Here is a 20517-nt window from a genome sequence, read left to right as displayed (position 1 = left end):
TTGGCCCATGGGTTGCTTTTTGTCCTGTAGCATCAGCGAAATCCTCAAATAGTTCTCCCATCTAGAAAACGTTTTCCGCTGGAAGAAGCCGAGTTTACAGCACTTATTGAATTCAAGTGTTTACCAACACTGGCCCCCTCGGAAAGTTTATTTTGCTTTTGCGAATTTCGACCAACTTTTTCGCGTTAAATACAGCTCACCATGGCCCCACAGCCGGTGGTAACGGGACTGTCCCCAAAAGAGGGACCTCCTGGCACCCGAGTCATTATACGCGGCGAATTCCTGGGCACCCGAGTCCAGGATTTAATTGGTAGGCGTAGTCTTCAAACACCGCCTCCGTCATCACAGTAAATTTTTCAATTCGCTTTTAGGCCTGAAGATCTGCGGCTCTGACTGTCTGCTATCAGCAGAATGGAAGTCTCCCAACAAGATCATAGCGCGCACGGGTCCAGCGAAGGGGAAGGGCGACATCATAGTGACCACTTTGAGTGGCGGAGTGGGTACGTCAACGGTGCAGTTCCGCGCCTATCATGAGACTATCGGTCCACTGAAGGAGTCGGCCGTGTGGATCGAGGAGTCTCCATCACAGAACTTTGCCTGGGGTCGGCGCACCTTGGCCCAATCGGGACTGACGCAGGAGGATCCGCTGGGCCTGTCCATTGAGGGCAACGAGCAAAAGATACCGGAGGACTTACGTGATCTGTTTCCTGACGCCTGCGGCGATCTGTCGCAGGAGCACTTTTCGCCGTCCTGGTTCCTGCTGGAGAATCATCTGGCCACCTCGTTCGAGGACCTTAAGGCGGGCCTGGCTTATCTGAAGCGCAAGGTGGAGAGTCAGAAGGAGGGACAGCTGTCGTTCCTTAAGTCCAATGCGGGATCTGTCATCGATCAGCTGGATACGTTGATGAACATTAGGGACAAGCTGCAAGAGGATGTTAAGCTACACGGGAATGAACAACTGAATGTTCTAGAGGCATCTATAGAAAGTGAGTTAGCCCATTCCTGGCGAGAATAAGGTTGTGAAGTGTTTGTTTTCATTGCAGACTCCATCAGCGAATCACAGAAGATTTTTACGGATGTGCTCGTGCGGAAGGAGAAGGCCGATTCCACGCGCTCTGTGCTGTTCGCTCTGTCACGGCACAAGTTCCTCTTTTGCCTGCCCAACTCGGTGGATCGTCGGGCCAAGACAGGCGAATACGATATTGTGGTCAACGACTATTCCCGCGCCAAGAACCTCTTTGGCAAAACGGAAATTCCCATCTTCCGCAAGGTGCTCGAGGAGGTAGACCACCGCATACTATCCATAAGGAAGCAGCTGCACGAGAAGGTTGTGAAGATGCCACAGAGTGTGGAGCAGCAGAAGAAGTTGATCAAGGCTTTGACCAGCCTGGAGTTGCAGCAGAGTGGGACGCCTATTGGCGATAAGCTGCGGAATATCGATCCAGCGTGGGATGCCATCGAGGCCAGGGCCAAGTATTTGGAGGCCACCTTTCGGCAGACATTCGAGCAGCACGCCAGCAAGGAAACCACGAGTGGACAGGAAAAGTCCAAGAGCAGGGATCCCAGTCAGACGCCTAGCCGAGTGAACTTCTGCGAGGAACTGTGCGACATTGCCGCCTCCCAGCTGCCGGACTTGTGGCGCCTGGGTCAGCTGTACTTCACCGGGGAACTTCGAGGTCCCCATGATCCCAAGCCGGGTGACTTCAAGCGAATGGTGCTGACTGCCATTGAGAAGTTCTGCGTTTATTTGCGGCTGGCCATCCTAATTGCTGCCGATCAGAGGGCCCTGCGCCAGACCAGCGGTCTGTCCTGGCCCATTGGCTCTGCTTCGGCCACCCATCAGTTTTTGCCCTGGATTCCGCAGTGTCTGCGCTACACGAGGATTGCCTATGCCTCACTCATCAGCCTGGATTTGCCCTCGGAGGCACTGGATATCATACAGAAACTTATCGATGAGGTTCGTCTCTTCTGCTTCTCGATCAACTTCAAGCGAGCCACAGATCGCTGCAAGAAGCTGAGCACTCACGAGACCTGGGAGCTGGGCGTGGAGGAGTATCCAGGCGCCACCCTTCTTCCGGCCGCACTTGAAGCACTCCTTATCGAAACGCTGGACGAAGTGCAGACGGTGTGCATGCAACCAGAGGCACGTGAGGGCAATCTACTGGAGCCGCAGTCAGATGGCCAGCGGGAGGTGACGCAGCGCCTGCAGGAGTTCCTTTCCGCCTTCAGCGGTGTCATCGAGGAGCTAGCCTTTCACTCCCACGACGAGGAGACGCCCACGCATAATGTGTCGCAGTTGCTGGGATTCCCGAATGCCCAACAGCCTGATTCGGTGGCTGGAAGTGGAGGAGTAGGCGGTGGCGCGGCAGCTGTCACCTGGGAGCAGCGCATGCTCTGCTGCCTGGCCAACTATGCGTACTGCAACAAGAGCTTCTTCCAGCATCTCGGTGAGATCTTCGTGCGCTACGGGTACCCACTGCCGACACTGGCCATTGAAACTGCCAGGTACACGGTAAACCAGCTGTTTACCAACCTGCTGGAGGAGTACGTGGAGCACAAGGGCGACCCGCTGGTGGGCACAATTGAACCCTCCATGTACCTGGGTCGATTTCAATGGGATCATGAGATGGAGATCGGTCAGCTGCGGCCATATGCCCACGAATGCTGCGATAATCTTGTTGGGGTTTACTCCGAGATTTACAGCATATCGCCAGCCCTGTTGCGACCGATTCTTGAGTCGATTGTGCAGACAATATCCGAGGAGCTCGCCCGCCTGATGAGCTGTGTCCAGCGGTTTAGCTTTACGGGAGCGATTCAGGCGCATGTGGACATACGTTTGCTGAGGGACGCCCTGGAAGGATATGTCAATGAGACGGCCAAGTAAGTTAATCATTGAGAGTCAGGAAGGGATAAAAAATTATATTTTTTGCCCCAGGAACTATTTCATGGAGGCACTGGAGGCCATTAATCCCCCACTGAGTGGTGAGCAGAAGCGCAAAGCGGACGAGATCCTGGAGCGGGTGAAGCGGAATATGCGGCTGCAGCTGCTCTGTTTCGGCGTCAAGGATCCCTAGGCACATTCCACTGCCAACTGTTAGATATATAGCCTTAACGATAATAGCTTGTGATGACTCCCGATCTTCTGGGATAAAGATAAACCTTTATTGCAAACACTCTCTCTCTCTTGTTCTCTAGCTTAGAACCCCAACAGCTTCGGATCGAAGGTGAATTCGCTGCCCTCTTCCTCGTACTTCTGAGCCATCAGCTTGATGACCTGCTCCACATCGATGGCATTGAACTTCTCCTGCACGCGCTGCTTAATCGGGTTCTCAATGGCGTCCATGATCTGGTAGCGCAACAGATTGGGTATCACGTTCACCAGGAACTCCATGATGTAGTCCAAGGTGCCAGCTCCGTCGCAACGCACCTGGATATTGCCCATGTCGAACTGCAGATCGGTGACCTGTGCCCGCTTACGCGTATCCATGGACTGGCTTATGCCGACCGTGGCACGGATGTGCTGCACGGTGAACTGGACATGTCCCACGCGTGTCATCATGCCCAGGCCTACCTCCCACTGGCCGGCGCCTGTTATCTGCTGAGTGCCCAGCTGCAGGAGAACCGACACCGTCTTGTTGGCCATGCCGGCGGTGATGTTGCCAACGCGATAGAAACTCGAGACGCCGTTGATCCAGGTGTGGGCCAGCTGGACACTGAACACGCCCATCGTGCGATTCATATCGGGCAAATGGTACGGGTCGTAGCCCTTCTGGCGCACTATCTTTCGGCCCATGGCGATGGCGCTGTCCAGCGGTGTGATGGAGTTGGGTAGCTTGCGGTCACCAAGCGACGTTTGGATCATATTAGCAATCTCCAGGCGCATCTTTTTCTCCGCCTCCTGGAGCATGAACGGCTTCATGGCGTCGAACACTAGATTGGGAGCTGAGTTAACCACGCTCTGGAAAACTGAGCCCAGGAAACCGAGGTTCTGGAAGTCCATGGCCATGTCGGCGAAGGTAATGTCGATCCTCACGCGGTCTGTGTCTAGGTGGCCGTCGCGTTCGACCGCCAAGTAGGCCGTTGCCTCAGCATAGACTTTTTTCAGTAGCACGGTGAAGGGTCCTTTGGTCTTCGAAAAGAAGGTGGCAAGCTCATAATTGCCCTTGCACAGCATCTCATCCAATTGAAGGCCACCATTGATCTGTGGAGTATTATTTAATTTAAATTTAAAAAATATATTTCTTTAATTAGAAACTGTAGCAGACTCACCTTCAGTTCCTTCAAGTCCAAGTTCAGTTTGTCGATGCGGAACTTGGACAAACCGTGGGCCTTCACATCCTTCATCACCAATGTGCCCATTCCCAGGCTCTTCTTAACATCGGGCACCTCCATGGGATCGGGAATGGGCACGCCGGGCAGGCCCGTCGGATCCTCCTGCTGGAAATGCTCCAGCATGGCTTCAACCTGCGCAGCAATACGAACCTTGCTGGCTTCAATGTTATCTGCGTCATTTGGATCGCCCGCTTCCTGTTCGACGGCGGCTGCTCAAAGGTCGTGGAGTGAACTTCCCGTTTTAGGGCTTACAATTTGGTCGTATCTCCCACTCACCATCGACAGCATCCTGGGCATGGGCTAGGTGGCAGCTAGTCGTCAGCATTCCCACGAGTACGATCACTATCAGCGGCTTCATCTTGCCTGGGTTTAGGTTGAACTTCTGCTTATCAGTGTGGCAAAAACAAGGGGAACGGAACGCACCAGCCTCTCCGCTGTGGATTCTGGGAACTCTACTCTCGACTCGGGACAAACACGCACTGAGGACCGACCACTGCCGCCGTCGCGTTAATCAAGAGATAATGATGAGCAAGCAACAGCAGGCGACGGCAGCAGCGGCGTTTCGTGGCTTATCTAAGGGCGACCATTCTCGTGGATCCGCTGATTAAACTCGGAATTGAGAATGAATGAGTGACTTGGCTTGAGCTAAGACACTCCGGGATTTTATTTCGTATGCAAATAACTCATGGCTGAGTCTACAGAGATTTTATACCCTTGCAGGTTATTATAATTTTAGTCAGAAGCTTTCAAAGCAGTGAAGGAGTCATTTCCGACCCTATAAATGATATATATTCTTGATCAGCATGAACAGGAGAATCGATCTAGCTATGTTTGGCGGAAATTAATTTTTTTCAAGATTTTGAACATTTTTATAAGGGGTTACATCGTTAAAATTGTCAAAAATTGCTAAAAATGTAAATTAAGTATGCAGATTTAAAAATCTAATAAAAACAAAGATGGGAATGGTTTCCAAATTAAAATTAATGCATTTTTGGCTTAGTTATGAGTTTTTTTAAATTTGATTTATAGACAAAATCGTCATATAAAATATAGATAAATATCACCTTAAAGATGGGTATTATAAGTTAAGTCAAAAGCTTGTAAAACTTTGAAGGAGTCATTTCCGACCCCATAAATCATCAAATATTGATTCAAATAATATTTCTGCTTAGTTATGATTCTATAATTCAATTACAAACTGCAAGGGTATATAAACTTCGGATTCCCGAAGATAGTTTCTGTTCTTGTTAAAAGTTAAAATAAATAATGCTGTAGTTGCTGTAACTTTTTATAATGCTTTAAGTTAATAATCTCAAAAAGGCTTCCACCTAAAATGAAACAAATTAAAAATCACATAACAAATGGTGGAAAAGTATGCATTGAAGAATTTTAGATACTTTCGCATATTATTCCTAACCATTATGTTATTCCCATAAAACGAAAACCTCGTTAAAAAATCTTTTAAAAATACATTTGGAATATCAATGCATATATTTATGTATCTTTTTTACATATTTTATATTGTTGCCTATATAGTATATGGCTTTGTTTTTAATTTTCCTTATAAAAGGTTCACGTGCTCAAAAAAAATGTTCATGCTCAAAAAAAGTTTCTTAACCTATTCAAAAAAATTGTCTTAGCTTAAAGGAGATGTCTGGTTATCTTTTTATCTCACAGTAACCGCATTCTGAGCAAAGCATTCAAAGATTTCCTTACATTTCGTTGTTCGTTAAACGAGAAAGAAGAAAAAAAGGTATGACTATTGCTTTGCCCTTATTTAAGCTTAAGAAAAGATTTATCGCCTGCGGCAGCTGCAGAAATTGCTTTACATATTTAGTCAGTATGTAACTTTCCTTGCTTAATTGTACACGAATAATTGCTTAAGGTTTCCGTTTCGTGGAAACATTGGCTTGGTGTTTACAAAAAGTCTGGAAAATCCTCATGTAGAATGCCCCTAAAAGATATTTGGGATTTGATTTGTGAGTTTGGTTGAGTACAAACGAACTACATAGATGAAAATAAATACATTACATGTACATAAGAAAAAAAAAGGTAAGCAGGGTTGCCCCAGAAATCGCTATACATTTAAAATTATTTTAAAAAGGTGTTTTAAAGTATGCAAATAACATATGAATAGCTCCCAATTCAAAGGCTTTACATCTTGTAGCACACTCTACACAGCTTTTCAACCGATTTTAAATCTACAGCGTTTTCTGTGTATAAAATAAGAGTATCAATGAAAATGATACCCAGGAAAAGCATTGACTAGTTATGAAGCACCCAAGTATCGCATAGTAAAACTATCCAAAACTCTAGGGCCTGGCCATAACTTACACACAATGGTCAAATATAATGAATACCCTTGAAGGGTATTCTTCTCCAGGCATCACAAAATAAAAAAAAAAAAATAATAATAAAAAAAATACAAAAAAAAAAGAGGAAAGTCAAAACTTAGGATAAAGACAACATCTATGCATGAATCGCCTTGCTTACAAATCATCCGAGCCCGACATGATCTCCTCAAACAGCGAGTGGGCATTGTCAGTGGCTGACAACCTGTCGCCAGCGGCAGAATTGCTCGTAGATCCGCCACTGACAAGCTCGTCCACTGTATCGAGGGCCGAGAAGTTGGCCATCCCTCGCCTTGTTCTACAGCCAGTCCGGAACTTCTTCGGCGGTGGCTCAATCACTTCCCTTTCCGGTGCTGGAGGAGGTGGTGGCGGTGGCGATGGTGGTGGTGCTGGCACTGGGGCTGTAGCTGAACCAGCAGGTGTTGTCGGCGGCATTATGTAGGCATATTGAGGAATGGAGCTGTTGCCATTGTTGTTCTGCAGTTGGATGCGTATAAAGCCAACAGTTTCCGGGTCAACGGGTTTGCTGCCCTGGAAGATGTTGAAGCCTGTAAAAGGGTAATGGTTTAGATATACTGGAATACTGGTAAATGTGTGTGTGAGCTTACCCTGGTACTCGCCATTCTCATTCAGGACCAACACTAACGGATGCTGATTCTGCTGTAGATTGCTAAGGGGCACCAGACTTGGGGGGCCATCGGCACTCTCTTCTTGCGCAGCAGGCATTGCTTTCTGCTGGTCACTGTCCTTTTCCACATCGCTCTTTACCGCTTCCTCCTCCTCCTCATCCTCGTCATCAGTTTTGATAAAGTCAACCTTGTGGGGATTTTTGCAACTAACGCAATTGCAGCCGGAGCAACTATTGCCGTTCTTATAGCAGGGACAGCGCGAGGTGCGGCAGGTTGTGAGAGGATTGGCCGTTTTGGCGATACCGCAACGGCACTTCGACTTTGGCGGCCTCTCCTTCTCGTTGTCCTTGCCTCGAACCCGGCGAAAGGCACTCTTTGACGACTGCAGCTTTGTTTTAGGCTCCGCTTTATTCTCTTCTTCGACTTTCTGAACTGGGATTTTGGGACTGCGTGCTCTCTTGCGTGTAACTGGGCCTTCGTGGCTGATTGCCAGCTCTTGTGGCTCCTCCTTCTTGAGCTCCTTGACCACAGGTTCTGGGGTGGCCTCCTCTTTGTCCTCGTGCTCATGTTCTTCCTTAATTTGATCTACTTTCCTCTTGCCGCTTTGGTCCTTTACTGACTCCTTGGGCTCCTTTGTACCGGAGAGGACAGCTAATTTATCGGATTCCTCTGCAACGGATGCCACAGTCAACTCCTCGGGCTTCTCTTTGTCCGACAGCACAGACAGCTCCTCGTGTTGCTCTGTGGCGGAGAGCAGAGCCAACTGATCAGGCTCTTTCAGTTGCTCTTTAACGGATAGCACAGCCAGTTGTTCAGGCTCCTCATCGACGGCCAAAATATTTAATTGATTGAGGCCTTCCTCTGTTTCATCGAGGTCTTGTAGCACAGCCAATTGCGGGGGTTCCTCCTCCTCCTCCTCCCTTACAGGCTCCGCGATGGCTGTGAGCACAGCCGTTTGTGAAGAGTCCCCGATTTGCACCACCTGACCAATGTGCAGCTCCTGCCCATCGAAAGGCGTGGATGCTCCCGCAGGCATCAGATAGGAGACGGCAAAGTTTGTGTTGTTGCTCGGAAAGCTGGAGACCGAAACGGCCTCGGAGAGATCCACTTGACCGGTCCACGCTTGCTCCATGAAGCCGGACTCCGTGGTGTCCGTGGTGCCGCTGGTGAAGATTAACTGCGCTGAATGTGCCTGCAGACCCATGCGCGAGCCTGTTGGCAGCAGGGGCAGTGGCGAGAAGTGACCTTGCTCAGCTGTGGCCGCTGCCTCCAGTTCGATGTCGCTGATGGACAGCTGCTGATGGTGCTCGGGCAGATGCTGCTCGTATGGTATCTCGGGTGTGGTAGCCGCCGTCGTGGGCGGTGTCTCGGCGGGCAGCGAGGAGGGCAAGCCCTTCAGGAACGGCAGGTCCGGCTGCGGCAGGAAGGTATCACGCATGTCGTCGTAGTTGGATCCCTCGCGTATGAACTCCTGGGTGCTCTTTGGCGGCAGCTTAATGCGCGGCAGCAGCTCCAGCTCCCTAGCTCCCATCTGGGGACGCAGTCCCGCCAACTGGGCGTAAAGCGACGATTGCAGCAGGTGGACGCATAGCGTCTTGTAGCAAAGCAACTGCAGGGCCATCGTCCGGTTCTCCTCGTAGGTTTTAAAGTCGGAGCACTCCTCGCACTGCGGGCAGCTGGGGAATAGGCGCTTTTTGCCCCGCAGACACAGTCTACACACGTTGTGCTGGCAGCGCTTCCCCTTGGGCGAGTACGGGTCCATCAGCAGTTGGCAGCACACAACGCAGGAAAGCAGGCGCCGCAGCTCTCCAATACCCGAGTTCAGTTCATCCACGCGCCGCTTAGAGAGGTTCGAGGCGGAGCGAAGAGAGATCCGCGTCACCTTCAGGTAGACGGACTGCGCCGACATCGTGTCTATTATATGTTTATGTCTGGGACTGTACCAATGCCGGGTGTTTGTTTACCACCCAAAGAGGGCCGAGACTCCGCTGGCCCAGGCTCCTGGTCACAGACCACGCAACAATGCAGATGCGTTTCCTTGCTGGCTTCTTTGGCTACTCCCCGCAATTGACCGGCAATCCTTCGTGAGTCGAGACTTCAGCAGCACATGCTAGGTTTTCGCGGTAATTTTTTTCGTTTTCACAAGAAATTGACTTTTCACAAAACGCTCTCAGTGCTTCACTTTTCCGTTGATGCTAGGGCTTATAACTAGTTTTCACGTGCAAAAAAAAAAAAAAAAGGTTTATGTTTATGTTTGGTCTCAAGTCATTGTTAATACTTTAAATCACTTAAATGTTTAACAATTATCAAGCCACACAAAAAAAAAAAAAAAAAATTACCCAAGCAACAACGGTGAAGCGAAGTGTGTGATGGGAGAGTGCCGATAGCCACGGATACGGCATATCGCCGTATTTTCATGGATGTGCTATCGATATTTTGTTGTCGATAGTCACGTGTTCAGTATTTTATATTCGAAATGAAAAAGAACACATTCGTATATGTTTATTATATGCAAAATGAGGAATACATTTTATAAGCTGATTTCTAAATAAATGTTTATAAAAAAAACGAGTAGGTGTACAAAATAAATATATGTACTTATCGATAGAAATGGGGGCGCATATTTCAAATAGTACAGTGAAATCACTTGATATGGTAAATTAATAATTTATAATGTATCTTTACCAATTTGAAGGTATGTAATCAATAAATTCTGCTTCCTGGGTTATATCATTAGCATATATCCCTTGGAATGACAGAATATGCTCCATCTTGACATTGTTGATTAGATTTCCCCAAAAAATATATATTTGCGGGAATAATTATCAAGGCGAATTTACAAGGCATAATCAAAGTTTAATCAAATCAGCTAGAATTAGCGATAAGCAACAGAAAACCCAATTCAACTCTTATTTTTGTCCTGCACTTAGTTGTAGACTAGCGGTGTTCCAAGATGTTGCTTGTTCGCACCAAGTGCAGTGCCTCCTCGATCGGGCATTCAACGAATCCCGCTCAATGGACATTAATACTGCTGCTCGGTAACGTATCAGCAATCAGCAGTTTGAATTTCCGACTGTGAGCGCGCCATAATGCGTCCGTCTTTCATTCGTTTTCCTCTCATTTCCTTTTGCCTCTTGGCGTCGGCGCTGTGCTTTGTTTTCTCCGATGCCGGAGAAGCGCAGGGAATTATTGTTATTGCAGTTCACAGTTAATTTGCAGCATTCGGTGAAAGTGGAAGTGCATCCCATTTAAATAACAATACCCACTCATTCACACACATCAACACTCACTCATCAAACGCAAAAAAAAGTAAACAAATTGATATTGCTTGGTTTTGGTCTGTCTGTGTGTGCGATTCACAATATATACAACAAGTAAATAAAAAAAGGTAAGAAGGAAGCCATTGCAGCTTATCTATCTATCATATTATGTGCCCTCTGTGCGTCCCATTGTTCAATTATGGAATATTAATGCCATATTCGCGCCCACTCGCAGTGCTCGTGGCCCAAATCAATGGCGCTGCTTTGAACGCCAGCAACTACTATCAGTACCAAGTTGTGAAGGAGGAGCACGGAACGCCGGCCAACGTGAACATAGTGCTCCAGGATCGGGACACAATGCGCACCTGGGGCACCAACCTGACTGCCATAACATGGGCCCACGCGGTCAACAGCCAGCAGCTGCTGGACGAGGCCCTTACAGGTAGAGGAGGCGCTTCGTAGAGCCACCACAAATCTGATGAATCTCCTTCTTCCTGTCCATAGGTGACATTGACTTCATTGAGGCGGACATCGTTCTCGGCAAGCTGAATGGCGAGGGAGAGGACATGCCCGTGATGGCTCATCCGCCGGCCACAACCTCCGATCTCACGTTGGCGGAGTTTCTCTACCAGATCATGGACTTTAACCGGGATCATGAGGGTGAAGAGAAAGGCGTCAAGCTGGATTTTAAGTCCATCGAGGTGTTCGAAGGGTCCCTCGATATCCTGGACGAGAACATACCCAATGTGAGTTGATTGATCTTACCGTTTTCCAATATAAATATTTCTTTAACTTTTATAGATGGATTACCCCGTTTGGATAAACGCCGACATTCTGAGTGGTCCCGTGGAGCAAAACAAAAGCGTTCCCGTCGATCCGGATCGATTCTTTGCCGGTTGCATGCGCTACAAGCAAGCTGTTCTCTCCATCGGCTGGACAACCAATTGGGGGGCCGACTTCCGGGATGGCGAGTACACGGAGGAGCAGTGCGAAGGTATGCTGGAAACATTGAGCGCCAACAATGTGCTTTCCACCGGTCAAAGCATCACGTTTCCGGTGCGTGCCGGCATTGCGGCCAACAGCGAGGAGCAACTACACCGACTAGTTGCCGCAGTCAACGAGACCAATGAGAGCAGCCTGACCATTTGGTCATCCGCCGGCGACTACGTGGACGTGGCCAAGCTGCGTAAGCTGATCTTTGGCTTCGGTGTTGAACGCGTCTACCTGGACGTACCTGAGGAACTGGCCTCGCAGCTGAATCTGGGGAATCCCGGCAACGGAGCCAGCACCTTGAAGTCCCTCTTTAGCTTCGGTTTCATAAGCCTTTGCTTTTGGGCCGTGTCCAGCTGGCTGAAGCGGCTATAATCGTCTTTAATAGGTTATTAACTAAAGAGTACAATTGTGAAAAGGCGTTTAAAATTTGTTTTTCAGAAATGTGTGTGAGTGTAATAAGAGGTATACATATATATTAGTGGATTTTCTCTTTTATTTTTGTATGGAAATTTCAGCAATATTCAAGGATTCAATTTACATAAAAGAAGTTACACAAAATATTTTATTTCATGAACTATTTTTTGTCGATATTATGCTGAATACTAAAGTTTTATAAGTTTAAATCTCTGACAAAAATATAACTGGGACACATTTTTTATTTAATCTTTTCTTCTTAAAATATAACAATTTTTGGAAAGGTCAAAGTGGAATCTATAATTAAATATTTAAATAACAAAATGTTAACCACGAGAACTTTTCTTATTAAATTGACATTATTTTCATGTTATTTCAAAATGTTTATGATATGTTTGGAATTTGGTGGCATATAGTTTATACATAGATGAAAACAGGCAATTATATAGATTTCATTTAATTTGGTTTTTATTCTTTTCTTTAAATTCAAATGTATTTTAAGGAATTATCGGAAATATTTCCAGGGGTTCACAGCTGTGCTCTACTATCATCTAACTTACATTGATCGATATATGTACATAGGATATGTGAAATCTTTGCAGGTGATATTTAAAAGACCTATCTAAAAATGAGCAAGTCGGCAAAAGAGCTCACTTCTTAATGTTTATTTTCCATAGGTTCGCTTTATCACTTCATCTCTTCTTAAATAAAACTAAAATATCGATCTACGAGTTACAAAAGTTTGACGTATTATAGTTAAAATATATAAATACTTTGGGCATGCGCAGTTTCAACTTCAACAATTTTTGGGTAAATGGATGATAGATAGCAAATGGGAAACTTAACGACTCACTCTATTTACAGATAGAAGCTTAAGCCTATAAAAATAGTTAATGACTTTTGCTTGGGTTCTCTGCTGTTTTTTACCCTCTTCTTTTTGGCACTAAATAATAAATAATCTTATTAATCTCTCTCGCTGTCTGCAGAGGGAATTCCTAAGGGGCATGGAAGTGTGCGAGTGGTAATGTGGTGATGCGTGTGATATAGATTTGGCTCGATCTCCTGTGTAAGCCAGCCGCTGAGGGTCTGGATAAGGCAAAATGGCTTCTATACTAGGCTACGGCGACATAAATGAGTCTTAGGCAGATGATTGTAGGCGGCATCGCCAGAAATGCGTTATGCCAGCTTATGTATTATCTAACTATCACATCGGGCGAATCCACGCTGATCAGTCGTTCCCTCTGTGACCTCTCGGAGACGCCAACGCTCTCCTCCTCCCTCAAGCCGGAGTCACGCCGATAGTCGAGCAGGCGCACTCCCACGCGCTCGTTGCCTGACGCACTAGTATTTGTGCGGAAAAGCTGCGCCACCGGCGCCGTTGCTGCCGTTGGATTTACACCAAAGGCAGTAAGTGGCCTAAGGACACTGGCCTTCGCCTTGGGATCGCTGTGACAGAAGTGCGTAACCTGCCGCGTCGGATACCAGCAGGTGCAGATAAGACCGCCAGCCAGCAGAATTCCAGTTACGATCTGTCCGAGCAGGACAATCAAAGGCACCAGGGCTATGTCATTGGCGATTTCCTCTGTGACGCGAACGCGTTCCTCACACCATATCATGGGAATCATAAGCTTTGGAATATTTTCGTATATGCTAAAAAAAATAACAAGGAATTCGATTATTTTAATTGAGATTCTATAAATCTTCATGTTACTCACCTTATCCCCGGTACAGGTTCGATGAAGTAGTTGGCTTGAAAGCCACCACCCACGTCCATTGGTACACCTGCATTCGGTTCCAGCGTCATGAAGAACTCGTGCTTTTCTTGCTCCGGCTGCAGACCCTCAAGGTCCTCCAGGAACCTTGGATCCGCTTTGTAAAAGTGAGGATATGACATGTAAACCGACGCATTAAAGGAACAGCGACTAACGTCGATCACACCGATAGACGGGCACTTGCCGCCGACGCAGTAGCAACTCGCCTCTGGGTAGAGGGTGCCATTGTCCACGGCATGTTCGGTGCCACTGAACTTGTAGGCGGTCACGCCGTGAACAGTTACCGTTTCCGTGTAGTCCAAGGGAACGGCCCTGCACATCTTGGGCATATACATGTAGACGCTATCGTTGGTGCTCAAATTGGGCGGAAAGAATTCGCCCATGGAGCCGCGCACCTGACCGCATGTACCCTCAAAGGCGCCCGTGTGTGTCATATTGTTCCATGTGTGAATCTGACCCATTTTGGCAATATCGTCGGCTCCGGTGAACATGTTAATATCCCCGTCAAAGCTGGTACTTCCGTTTCGTGGATACTGAAAGCCAACGCGAACATACGGCACATCGTCGGGACGAAGTACCTTTCCCAGCTTAATAAATGGATGCTCGTAGCCCTTGAAGAGCATTTCTTCGGCAGTTCTCGATACTGTCAACTGCTGTCCATACATTCTAATGGCTATGTTGACTCCCGCTCTTCCAACCCAGCTATCAGCAGCCCGTTTAGCAGCAATCTGTGAGAAAAACTGTCATTAATTAAACATTTCAAAGTTGGAAAACGGTTTTTACTTACATGTGTCACTGTATTGACCTGCGTTATTACATCTGAGAGACTGCCATTGCTGCCGGCAGCGTCAAAGTAGAACCAGGCCTTTTTGTGAAATGACACTGAATCGTTCTGGTTGTGCCAAGCAATGTCCACCTTGTCGGGACTCTCCCTAAACCGATACGGTCCCAGTTGCTGGAAGCGCGGCTTAATGCCGGATCCCACATAAAAGTCCTCCGGATTCGTCCAGTTAAAGATGTAGACATCGAAGTTGAGGGGCAGGGGAGAGATTTTCCAGCCCTCGTATGATCGTGATGTGGGACTCAAGGCCATTTCCTATAATTAAGATCAAGTAATATATTATTGGGGATAAGCTTGACTCAATTGATAATTGACGAAGATCAATATTCAATGATTTACGATTTACATAATTTGTTTGTTATAATTGAGGATAACTGGCTGGCAATTAAGTAAAGTATCGTGAATTCATTGTGCAAATTTTTTATTGAATATATGTGCATATGGAAACCCCGACCAAAGTTCAATAATGATCTGTCCAGTTGGTACCGGCTCGCTGGAGGTTTCATAATTGCTACAGAGGACTTGGTTGTGCGCATTGAAAATTGACGGGCTATTTAAACAATGAATTCATTTATATTTTTTAACGTAAACTATAAACGAGTAAGTAAACTATAAACGAGTAAGTTTATAGTTTTCCCAATGGACCAAAAAAAAAGAAAAATACCTATGCAAAATGTTCGTAAAAGTATCTAATATAATTATTTACTGCTACGAGCTAGTAGCTCAAAAATGTAGTAAACTTTTAGATATTGAGTTTCTAATAAGATCTAATCTATTTCGTGATTTTAAGTTTTATTTTTAATCTTCCAAGAACTCTGTTTTATCAGATAAAGCTTTAAAAAATGTCAAGTGAGTGTGATCGATCGATTGTTTGTTAAAATACGTTTTAAAAATATATAGCAAACCTTTAAGAAACATTTATTGCTAGAAGTTCGTTCTGAACAAATGAAATGCAATTCGCTTTCTACTTTGTAGAAAAGCAGGTGCTAGCCTAGGCGATTACACGTTTACGGTGAGTGAGGTGTTATCAGCAATCAATCATTGTAAGCCACAAAATGGCAGCATTAACGATCTTCGATCGGGGATTTTAGAACACTTCTGGGCCACAATTTTTGTTTTGTCCATTGCCATATAATCTTTATAAATTGAACAGCGACTGGACTACAGGAAATGACTAAACTGATAATAGGTAGGGCATGGTCTCTTTTTGTAGATGGCAGAAGGCTCAGTTACAATCCCAATAGATTATGTCTGTCTGGAATATGGTATCAGAGTGGGAACAGGTGTTCAGTCTACCGGGGCCAGGTGTGGTTACATGCCACTTCTGGGTGGTTAAGGTCATTTATGAATGCTTCGTTCCATATATTTATATGTATACATATATGGGGAGTAAAGAGCGTTGCTTAATCGAACACACGGTTATCGCTAAATGGGTTATTTTTCAGGTCTCTGATAAGATAGCACCCATTGCGATTTTCCCGAAGCCCCAAACTCCTAAGCAGTGAACCTCCTTTGATGGCATTTCCGCCTCGCAGGTAACATAATGGAAACATTTCGATTTTTGGATTATTGACCCCATGAATCACAGCGACAGGTGCGCCCTTTTTGATAATTCCAATTAATCACATACTAATATTAGTCGAGTTGCCAAAAAAAGACAAAATGGAATCACAACCGAAACTTCAGTGACTCAACGAGTAACACCTGGCCATATAAATTTGGCAAATTGATAATTTTATGATTGATGATTATTTTGGAAACAGAATTCCATCAATTTGGGTTATCTTATTTCTTAAGATACCTAGTATGATAGGAAATTGCAGGATAGTAGGAAAAAGACTAACAAATGAATTACACAGGAGTTTTAAAGTATAGTTTTTAAGGTTATCGTGGAATAAAATATATTCAAGTTCTTCGCTCTCTTAGTTCATTGTACTAGGAATAATGATTACGGAAATTTCATGAATATTCTCGCCATAAAGAGCTTTAACTCCCGTGACTAAGCACTCTCTGGATATATTATATAGAGAACATAAACCCAATGATGGCATTAGCATGCTAATTAAAAGCACGTACAAAAGTATAGGTACTGCTAAATGTGAGATCGTAAAAGTGTTTTACAAACTTATCGTATCGACAGCTCTCTCGGTTTCAATATATGTATATTCCGCCGCCTTAGTTGTCCTATCTTATCGCCCGTTGGCTTGGGGTGATTTTTATTGAGCTAGCCACCTGCACACACTCAATTTTCGGCTGACATTTCGATCAATTGCCTTCAATCAATGGGAGAAATGACTTGCCGACGACCAAATTGTATGCAAATGGCAAGTGAGCCCCCAGCCTCGACCAGTTGACCTTTGGGGCCGCGTTCGCCAATTTGACGGCTCGCCAAACTTGACTCAAAGGTTTCGAGGAATCGATGTCGGATCGGATCGGATAAGATAAGATCAGTTAGATTTCAAGTGTTGATAGATGAAGGGGGATGGAGCATGAGGAGTGTGTACTCACCTTGCCGCGCATGCGTGTAAACATCTCAATCCAGTTGCGGAAGAGATAAATCCCACTGGCAATGCAAAAGATACCCAGAACGACGATTCCCAGCCGGGCACAATGACGCACTCGTGATGTCATCTTCGTAGTCTCTGTGTTTGATGATGGTAATGTTGGTTGTTGGTTGATATGTTGGTGCCGACGTATCGATGATGTTCTATATAAAAGAGGGGCGTCTTCCTCGGCCGATCTCTTGCGTCGCACTGAATGGAGCCCTCGGCGCGACTACGTTCCCGTTATTAGCGTCTAAATGGCAAAAAGAGAGAGAGAACCAATATGAGCAGAGAGTATATATAATGGTGGTGTTCGCCCGGCTTATCGCTGGGCGACGGGGTCTTATCGCACGTTCCGGGGCCAGCAGGCTCGACACCCGATTTCCAGGAGATACCCGGAGAATTCCGGCTCTGTGAGAGACGGAGAGCGGTTGTGAGAGATAAAGAGCCGTGCGATCACGCGCCTAAGCTGAGTTCGCCTGGCGTCGTAATTAAACAAATTTTCTGTCTAAATGTAATAAAGTTTTCACTTGAAACTGGTCAAACCGCAACTAAATACATATTAAAGTGAATACCTACAACTGTCATGAGTGCATGTTCAGGGTATAAAGATACATGGGGTTCGAACATACAGTGTGGCTTTAAAATATGGTACCCACAAATGCTGGGCTATATTTTAAAAATTTAAGTTGAACTGTTAAGCCCTTAGTCATTTAGCCATATAGGACGGACTCAAAATGTTCAACTAAATCTGATTTCAATTTACCGATAAATTGCTTTCTACGAACTTCAAACTTTCCTGACTATGTAATCAACATTTATTTAACATACCAATGTTTGACTGTACCCCATATATAAAATACAACTAAGTGCTTTAAATACACAAAGTATCATGTAGTATTTTTGGGGGTTGCTTTACACTTTGAAGCCTGTCCTTAGGGTTCGTATATATTGGATTGCTCCATTACGTCAGGCTTCAACAGAGCATGAATTAGTTATCAATTCAAAAAATCTAATTGCTGGCTAGGGGATTTTCTAAATATAGTATATAGTATAAAAATAATGCTGATTAGCGACGCTTAGTCAGAAAGTTGTGTTGTGTTTGTTCGGAAAAAGAATAAGTAAGCCCTGCATGACCCCGTTAACACAAACCGTATAGTTATTTTCAACAGAACTAGATCTTGATGGTTAAGTACGGCTATTAGCCAGAAAGGTCAAATGAAATCGAGGTCAGGTTAATGATTTTCTATACGAGTAAAGGATATTTTTAAGGTATTCACCAATATTCAGCCTTAAAAAATACGAATACAAAAATATTTTACAATATTTAAAAACTCCATACAATTAGACAATAAAGAGTACTTGAGCACTTGGCAGAACATTTTCCACAAAAGTTGAATCTGCCAATTCAGCGGCTTTGAGTAACTAAACACCGACACTGTTCCGAATACCAGGAAAAGAAAAATCGAAAAAAAAGAGTTACTCCCACCAATTTCGTGTGCTGACTCCGAACTTCAATATTATCGATGTTTTCAACGCAAACTTGGGCAATGTTGAAAGTCCGTGATTCACTGCGGCACATTCCTTGGCTCAGTTTTTGTTTTGTTTTTATTATAATGACTATTTTTGTTTTGATTCGCGACTGGGACGACTGAATTGGGAGAAACACGTTCACCTTTCCATGGGTTGTAAGTATACACTGTACTTGTGGTTGTTGTAGGAACTGTTTACAGCTCTTGGAGCTGCTTGACAACCGCTGGCTGAGTGGCATTTTGGCCTTAGTAACGGCCATTATTATTATTATTGTTATTATTGGCGATAATTCGAAGGCACCAACACACACGTATGATGTCCATTTGCGACGCTCAATGATTTATTTTGTTATTAATGCACACGTAGCGAGGTTAAGAGAAAAACCCGTTTTAACCGCCACTGACTCCCAGTTTGTGTGTTGCTTTTTTTTCTGTTTTTGTGTTATCTACCAGCCACACCCTCCCCCAACCGCCCGCTCGTGCGCTCTGATTACTCCGCTCATCAGATTATGAACTTCACATAGCGCCAAATCATTTGTTCAAACATTAATCACGCATTGGTCGCTCTATTCTGTATTGAACGTGAAATAATAGCACTGCAAATATCCTTGAACCTCGCCACTTCCGCAACCTGTTGACAATGTTTTTTGTGTCTGAGTCTGCTCTATTTGCTCTTTTAGCCTAAAAATAAAACCGACGCCGCACAGTGCAATGTGCCAACAAAAACACACACACACACGAACATGCATTCATACATACATACATAATTCATACTTGCGGGAGTATGAACATACTTATGTATGCATGGATGAACGGAATGTATTCATGTTAATTCTGCATTTTCATCGCCATGCGTCACTGTCCTGGAATTCGTGTCACTAAGTAAACTTCATTAAAAAATGAAGTAAGAACTGTTACTGTGTCTGATGATATTTGTTTAAAAACTTATCTGACGGGGAAGCAGAGAGCAGTAAAAAATATAAAGAAAAGACAAAAACGCGGCACGTTTAACTCTCTCGAGTTTGCGCTCTCTTCTTGCAGTACTCGCTCTCCCCCCATCTCTTTCTCTGTCACTCGCTTGGAATTTTGTTGTTTTTTTCATTTCGCGGTTTTCTTACATTCTCCTGCAGTTCGATCCTAGTTGGATTTTCGGACACCATCACTCTTTCACTTGCCGTCGCGTGTGACTGGACTCGCTTTCCACCGGCGCGACGCGTATCTTATTTTCGCGAAATACCTTTCAATTGATATCAATTTTAATTGCAGTGGCGGTGTAAATATTGTGCGACAACGACGCCAATGTCTAAAAACGTTTTGAGTGTGTCGTTTTTGCGTCGTCTTCGTGTATGTTTCTGCCGCGCGTTCGATTGCTTGCTATTCGCCGTCTCGCTCCCACTCGCACTGTTTCGCGGGAAGGAGACAACGCACCGTTAAGTCGGCTCTTGATCTTGAAATACCGCAGTCCGAACGAGAACGACCGTGTCTGTGCGCCGCTTGCTCTGCGACTAAGTTAAGTACTGCTCAAAAGTCGCCCGCCAGCCGTAATTATTTATTCTTCATTAAGAGCCGATACGCGGTCGGTAGTGGTGACAGCCGGATACCCTGCTGCGAAGTGTCAGTGCGGCCAATGTTACCAGATAGTGTGTGTCGAAAATGCTCCTGTAGGGTGTGCAATCACTACAATATATTTATGAGGAAACAAGGATAAGGCAACATCATGAATAGCGGCGATAATAGAATGTAGAAAAATGTGAGTAACTTAATCATATTTTAATTAGAAATACAAATTATTTGTACTTAGTTCATAATTTTAATTATTCACCAAAATAATTTGGATTATTTATGAAGTA

General features: G+C 45.2%; 6 protein-coding genes across 9 annotated transcripts in view; 3 read left to right on the top strand and 3 right to left on the bottom strand.

Moving 5' to 3' along the window:
• Positions 1-52: 52 nt before the first annotated feature.
• On the top strand, positions 53-3173 carry Sec5 (exocyst complex component secretory 5). Its single transcript, XM_020943475.2, has 4 exons — positions 53-310; positions 372-986; positions 1044-2880; positions 2936-3173. The coding sequence occupies exons 1-4, from the start codon at positions 202-204 to the stop codon at positions 3072-3074; spliced, it is 2700 nt and encodes an 899-aa protein (XP_020799134.2). The 5' UTR covers positions 53-201; the 3' UTR covers positions 3075-3173.
• LOC110176969 (uncharacterized) lies at positions 3123-5739 on the bottom strand. Its single transcript, XM_020943476.2, has 3 exons — positions 4609-5739; positions 4270-4541; positions 3123-4201 (listed from the first exon to the last, which is right to left on the bottom strand). Exons 1-3 carry the CDS (start codon positions 4688-4690, stop codon positions 3197-3199), a joined length of 1359 nt encoding a protein of 452 aa, XP_020799135.2. The 5' UTR covers positions 4691-5739; the 3' UTR covers positions 3123-3196.
• Positions 5740-5800: 61 nt separating this feature from the next.
• Positions 5801-9724, bottom strand: msl-2 (male-specific lethal 2). Its single transcript, XM_020943465.2, has 4 exons — positions 9652-9724; positions 7292-9520; positions 6826-7231; positions 5801-6286 (listed from the first exon to the last, which is right to left on the bottom strand). The coding sequence occupies exons 2-4, from the start codon at positions 9219-9221 to the stop codon at positions 6250-6252; spliced, it is 2373 nt and encodes a 790-aa protein (XP_020799124.2). The 5' UTR covers positions 9222-9520; positions 9652-9724; the 3' UTR covers positions 5801-6249.
• On the top strand, positions 5811-12352 carry LOC110176959 (protein FAM151B). 3 transcript variants are annotated; one of them, XM_086830693.1, is made up of 4 exons: positions 5811-6384; positions 10808-11014; positions 11077-11318; positions 11374-12352. In XM_086830693.1, exons 1-4 carry the CDS (start codon positions 6345-6347, stop codon positions 11935-11937), a joined length of 1053 nt encoding a protein of 350 aa, XP_086686819.1. In that variant the 5' UTR covers positions 5811-6344; the 3' UTR covers positions 11938-12352. The 3 variants fall into 3 exon arrangements, with proteins under 3 accessions (XP_086686819.1, XP_020799125.2, XP_086686821.1); XM_020943466.2 differs by lacking the exon at positions 5811-6384 and adding an exon at positions 10219-10350; XM_086830695.1 differs by lacking the exon at positions 5811-6384 and adding an exon at positions 10373-10700.
• pes (peste) lies at positions 12037-20188 on the bottom strand. Of its 2 annotated transcripts, none has more exons than XM_086830687.1 (5): positions 19786-20188; positions 17101-17388; positions 14539-14847; positions 13695-14479; positions 12037-13629 (listed from the first exon to the last, which is right to left on the bottom strand). In XM_086830687.1, exons 2-5 carry the CDS (start codon positions 17221-17223, stop codon positions 13173-13175), a joined length of 1674 nt encoding a protein of 557 aa, XP_086686813.1. In that variant the 5' UTR covers positions 17224-17388; positions 19786-20188; the 3' UTR covers positions 12037-13172. The 2 variants fall into 2 exon arrangements, with proteins under 2 accessions (XP_086686813.1, XP_086686814.1); XM_086830688.1 differs by lacking the exon at positions 19786-20188 and adding an exon at positions 18625-19348.
• The window catches only part of Tg (Transglutaminase), a 28843-nt gene continuing 28154 nt past the window's right edge, over positions 19829-20517 (top strand). The window contains exon 1 of the mRNA XM_086830686.1: positions 19829-20417. The gene's annotated coding sequence lies outside the window, so the exon portion shown is untranslated. The remainder of the gene's footprint in view (positions 20418-20517) is intronic.

The sequence above is a fragment of the Drosophila serrata genome, unplaced genomic scaffold (genome assembly GCF_035046125.1).
Source record: "Drosophila serrata isolate PLE 108 unplaced genomic scaffold, ASM3504612v1 contig_240, whole genome shotgun sequence".
Lineage (NCBI taxonomy): Eukaryota > Metazoa > Arthropoda > Insecta > Diptera > Drosophilidae > Drosophila > Drosophila serrata.
This window is presented reverse-complemented; position numbering and strand designations above follow the sequence as displayed.

What these genes read in the sequence shown, in the direction of transcription:
- Sec5 (XM_020943475.2), top strand. Translation starts at nt 202, where the DNA reads ATGGCCCCACAGCCGGTGGTAACGGGACTGTCCCCAAAAGAGGGACCT. An exon ending in CCGAGTCCAGGATTTAATTG is followed by an intron (nt 311 to 371) that starts GTAGGCGTAGTC and finishes ATTCGCTTTTAG; the next exon opens with GCCTGAAGATCTGCGGCTCT. An exon ending in TCTAGAGGCATCTATAGAAA is followed by an intron (nt 987 to 1,043) that starts GTGAGTTAGCCC and finishes TTTTCATTGCAG; the next exon opens with ACTCCATCAGCGAATCACAG.
- LOC110176969 (XM_020943476.2), bottom strand. Translation starts at nt 4,690, where the DNA reads ATGAAGCCGCTGATAGTGATCGTACTCGTGGGAATGCTGACGACTAGC. An exon ending in TGCCCAGGATGCTGTCGATG is followed by an intron (nt 4,542 to 4,608) that starts GTGAGTGGGAGA and finishes ACCTTTGAGCAG; the next exon opens with CCGCCGTCGAACAGGAAGCG. An exon ending in TGGACTTGAAGGAACTGAAG is followed by an intron (nt 4,202 to 4,269) that starts GTGAGTCTGCTA and finishes AATACTCCACAG; the next exon opens with ATCAATGGTGGCCTTCAATT.
- msl-2 (XM_020943465.2), bottom strand. Translation starts at nt 9,221, where the DNA reads ATGTCGGCGCAGTCCGTCTACCTGAAGGTGACGCGGATCTCTCTTCGC. An exon ending in TGAGAATGGCGAGTACCAGG is followed by an intron (nt 7,232 to 7,291) that starts GTAAGCTCACAC and finishes ACCCTTTTACAG; the next exon opens with GCTTCAACATCTTCCAGGGC. An exon ending in ATGTCGGGCTCGGATGATTT is followed by an intron (nt 6,287 to 6,825) that starts GTAAGCAAGGCG and finishes AATATCTTTTAG; the next exon opens with GGGCATTCTACATGAGGATT.
- LOC110176959 (XM_020943466.2), top strand. Translation starts at nt 10,266, where the DNA reads ATGTTGCTTGTTCGCACCAAGTGCAGTGCCTCCTCGATCGGGCATTCA. An exon ending in GCTGGACGAGGCCCTTACAG is followed by an intron (nt 11,015 to 11,076) that starts GTAGAGGAGGCG and finishes TCCTGTCCATAG; the next exon opens with GTGACATTGACTTCATTGAG. An exon ending in TGGACGAGAACATACCCAAT is followed by an intron (nt 11,319 to 11,373) that starts GTGAGTTGATTG and finishes TAACTTTTATAG; the next exon opens with ATGGATTACCCCGTTTGGAT.
- pes (XM_086830687.1), bottom strand. Translation starts at nt 17,223, where the DNA reads ATGACATCACGAGTGCGTCATTGTGCCCGGCTGGGAATCGTCGTTCTG. An exon ending in AGGTCAATACAGTGACACAT is followed by an intron (nt 14,480 to 14,538) that starts GTAAGTAAAAAC and finishes TTTTTCTCACAG; the next exon opens with ATTGCTGCTAAACGGGCTGC. An exon ending in GAACCTGTACCGGGGATAAG is followed by an intron (nt 13,630 to 13,694) that starts GTGAGTAACATG and finishes TATTTTTTTTAG; the next exon opens with CATATACGAAAATATTCCAA.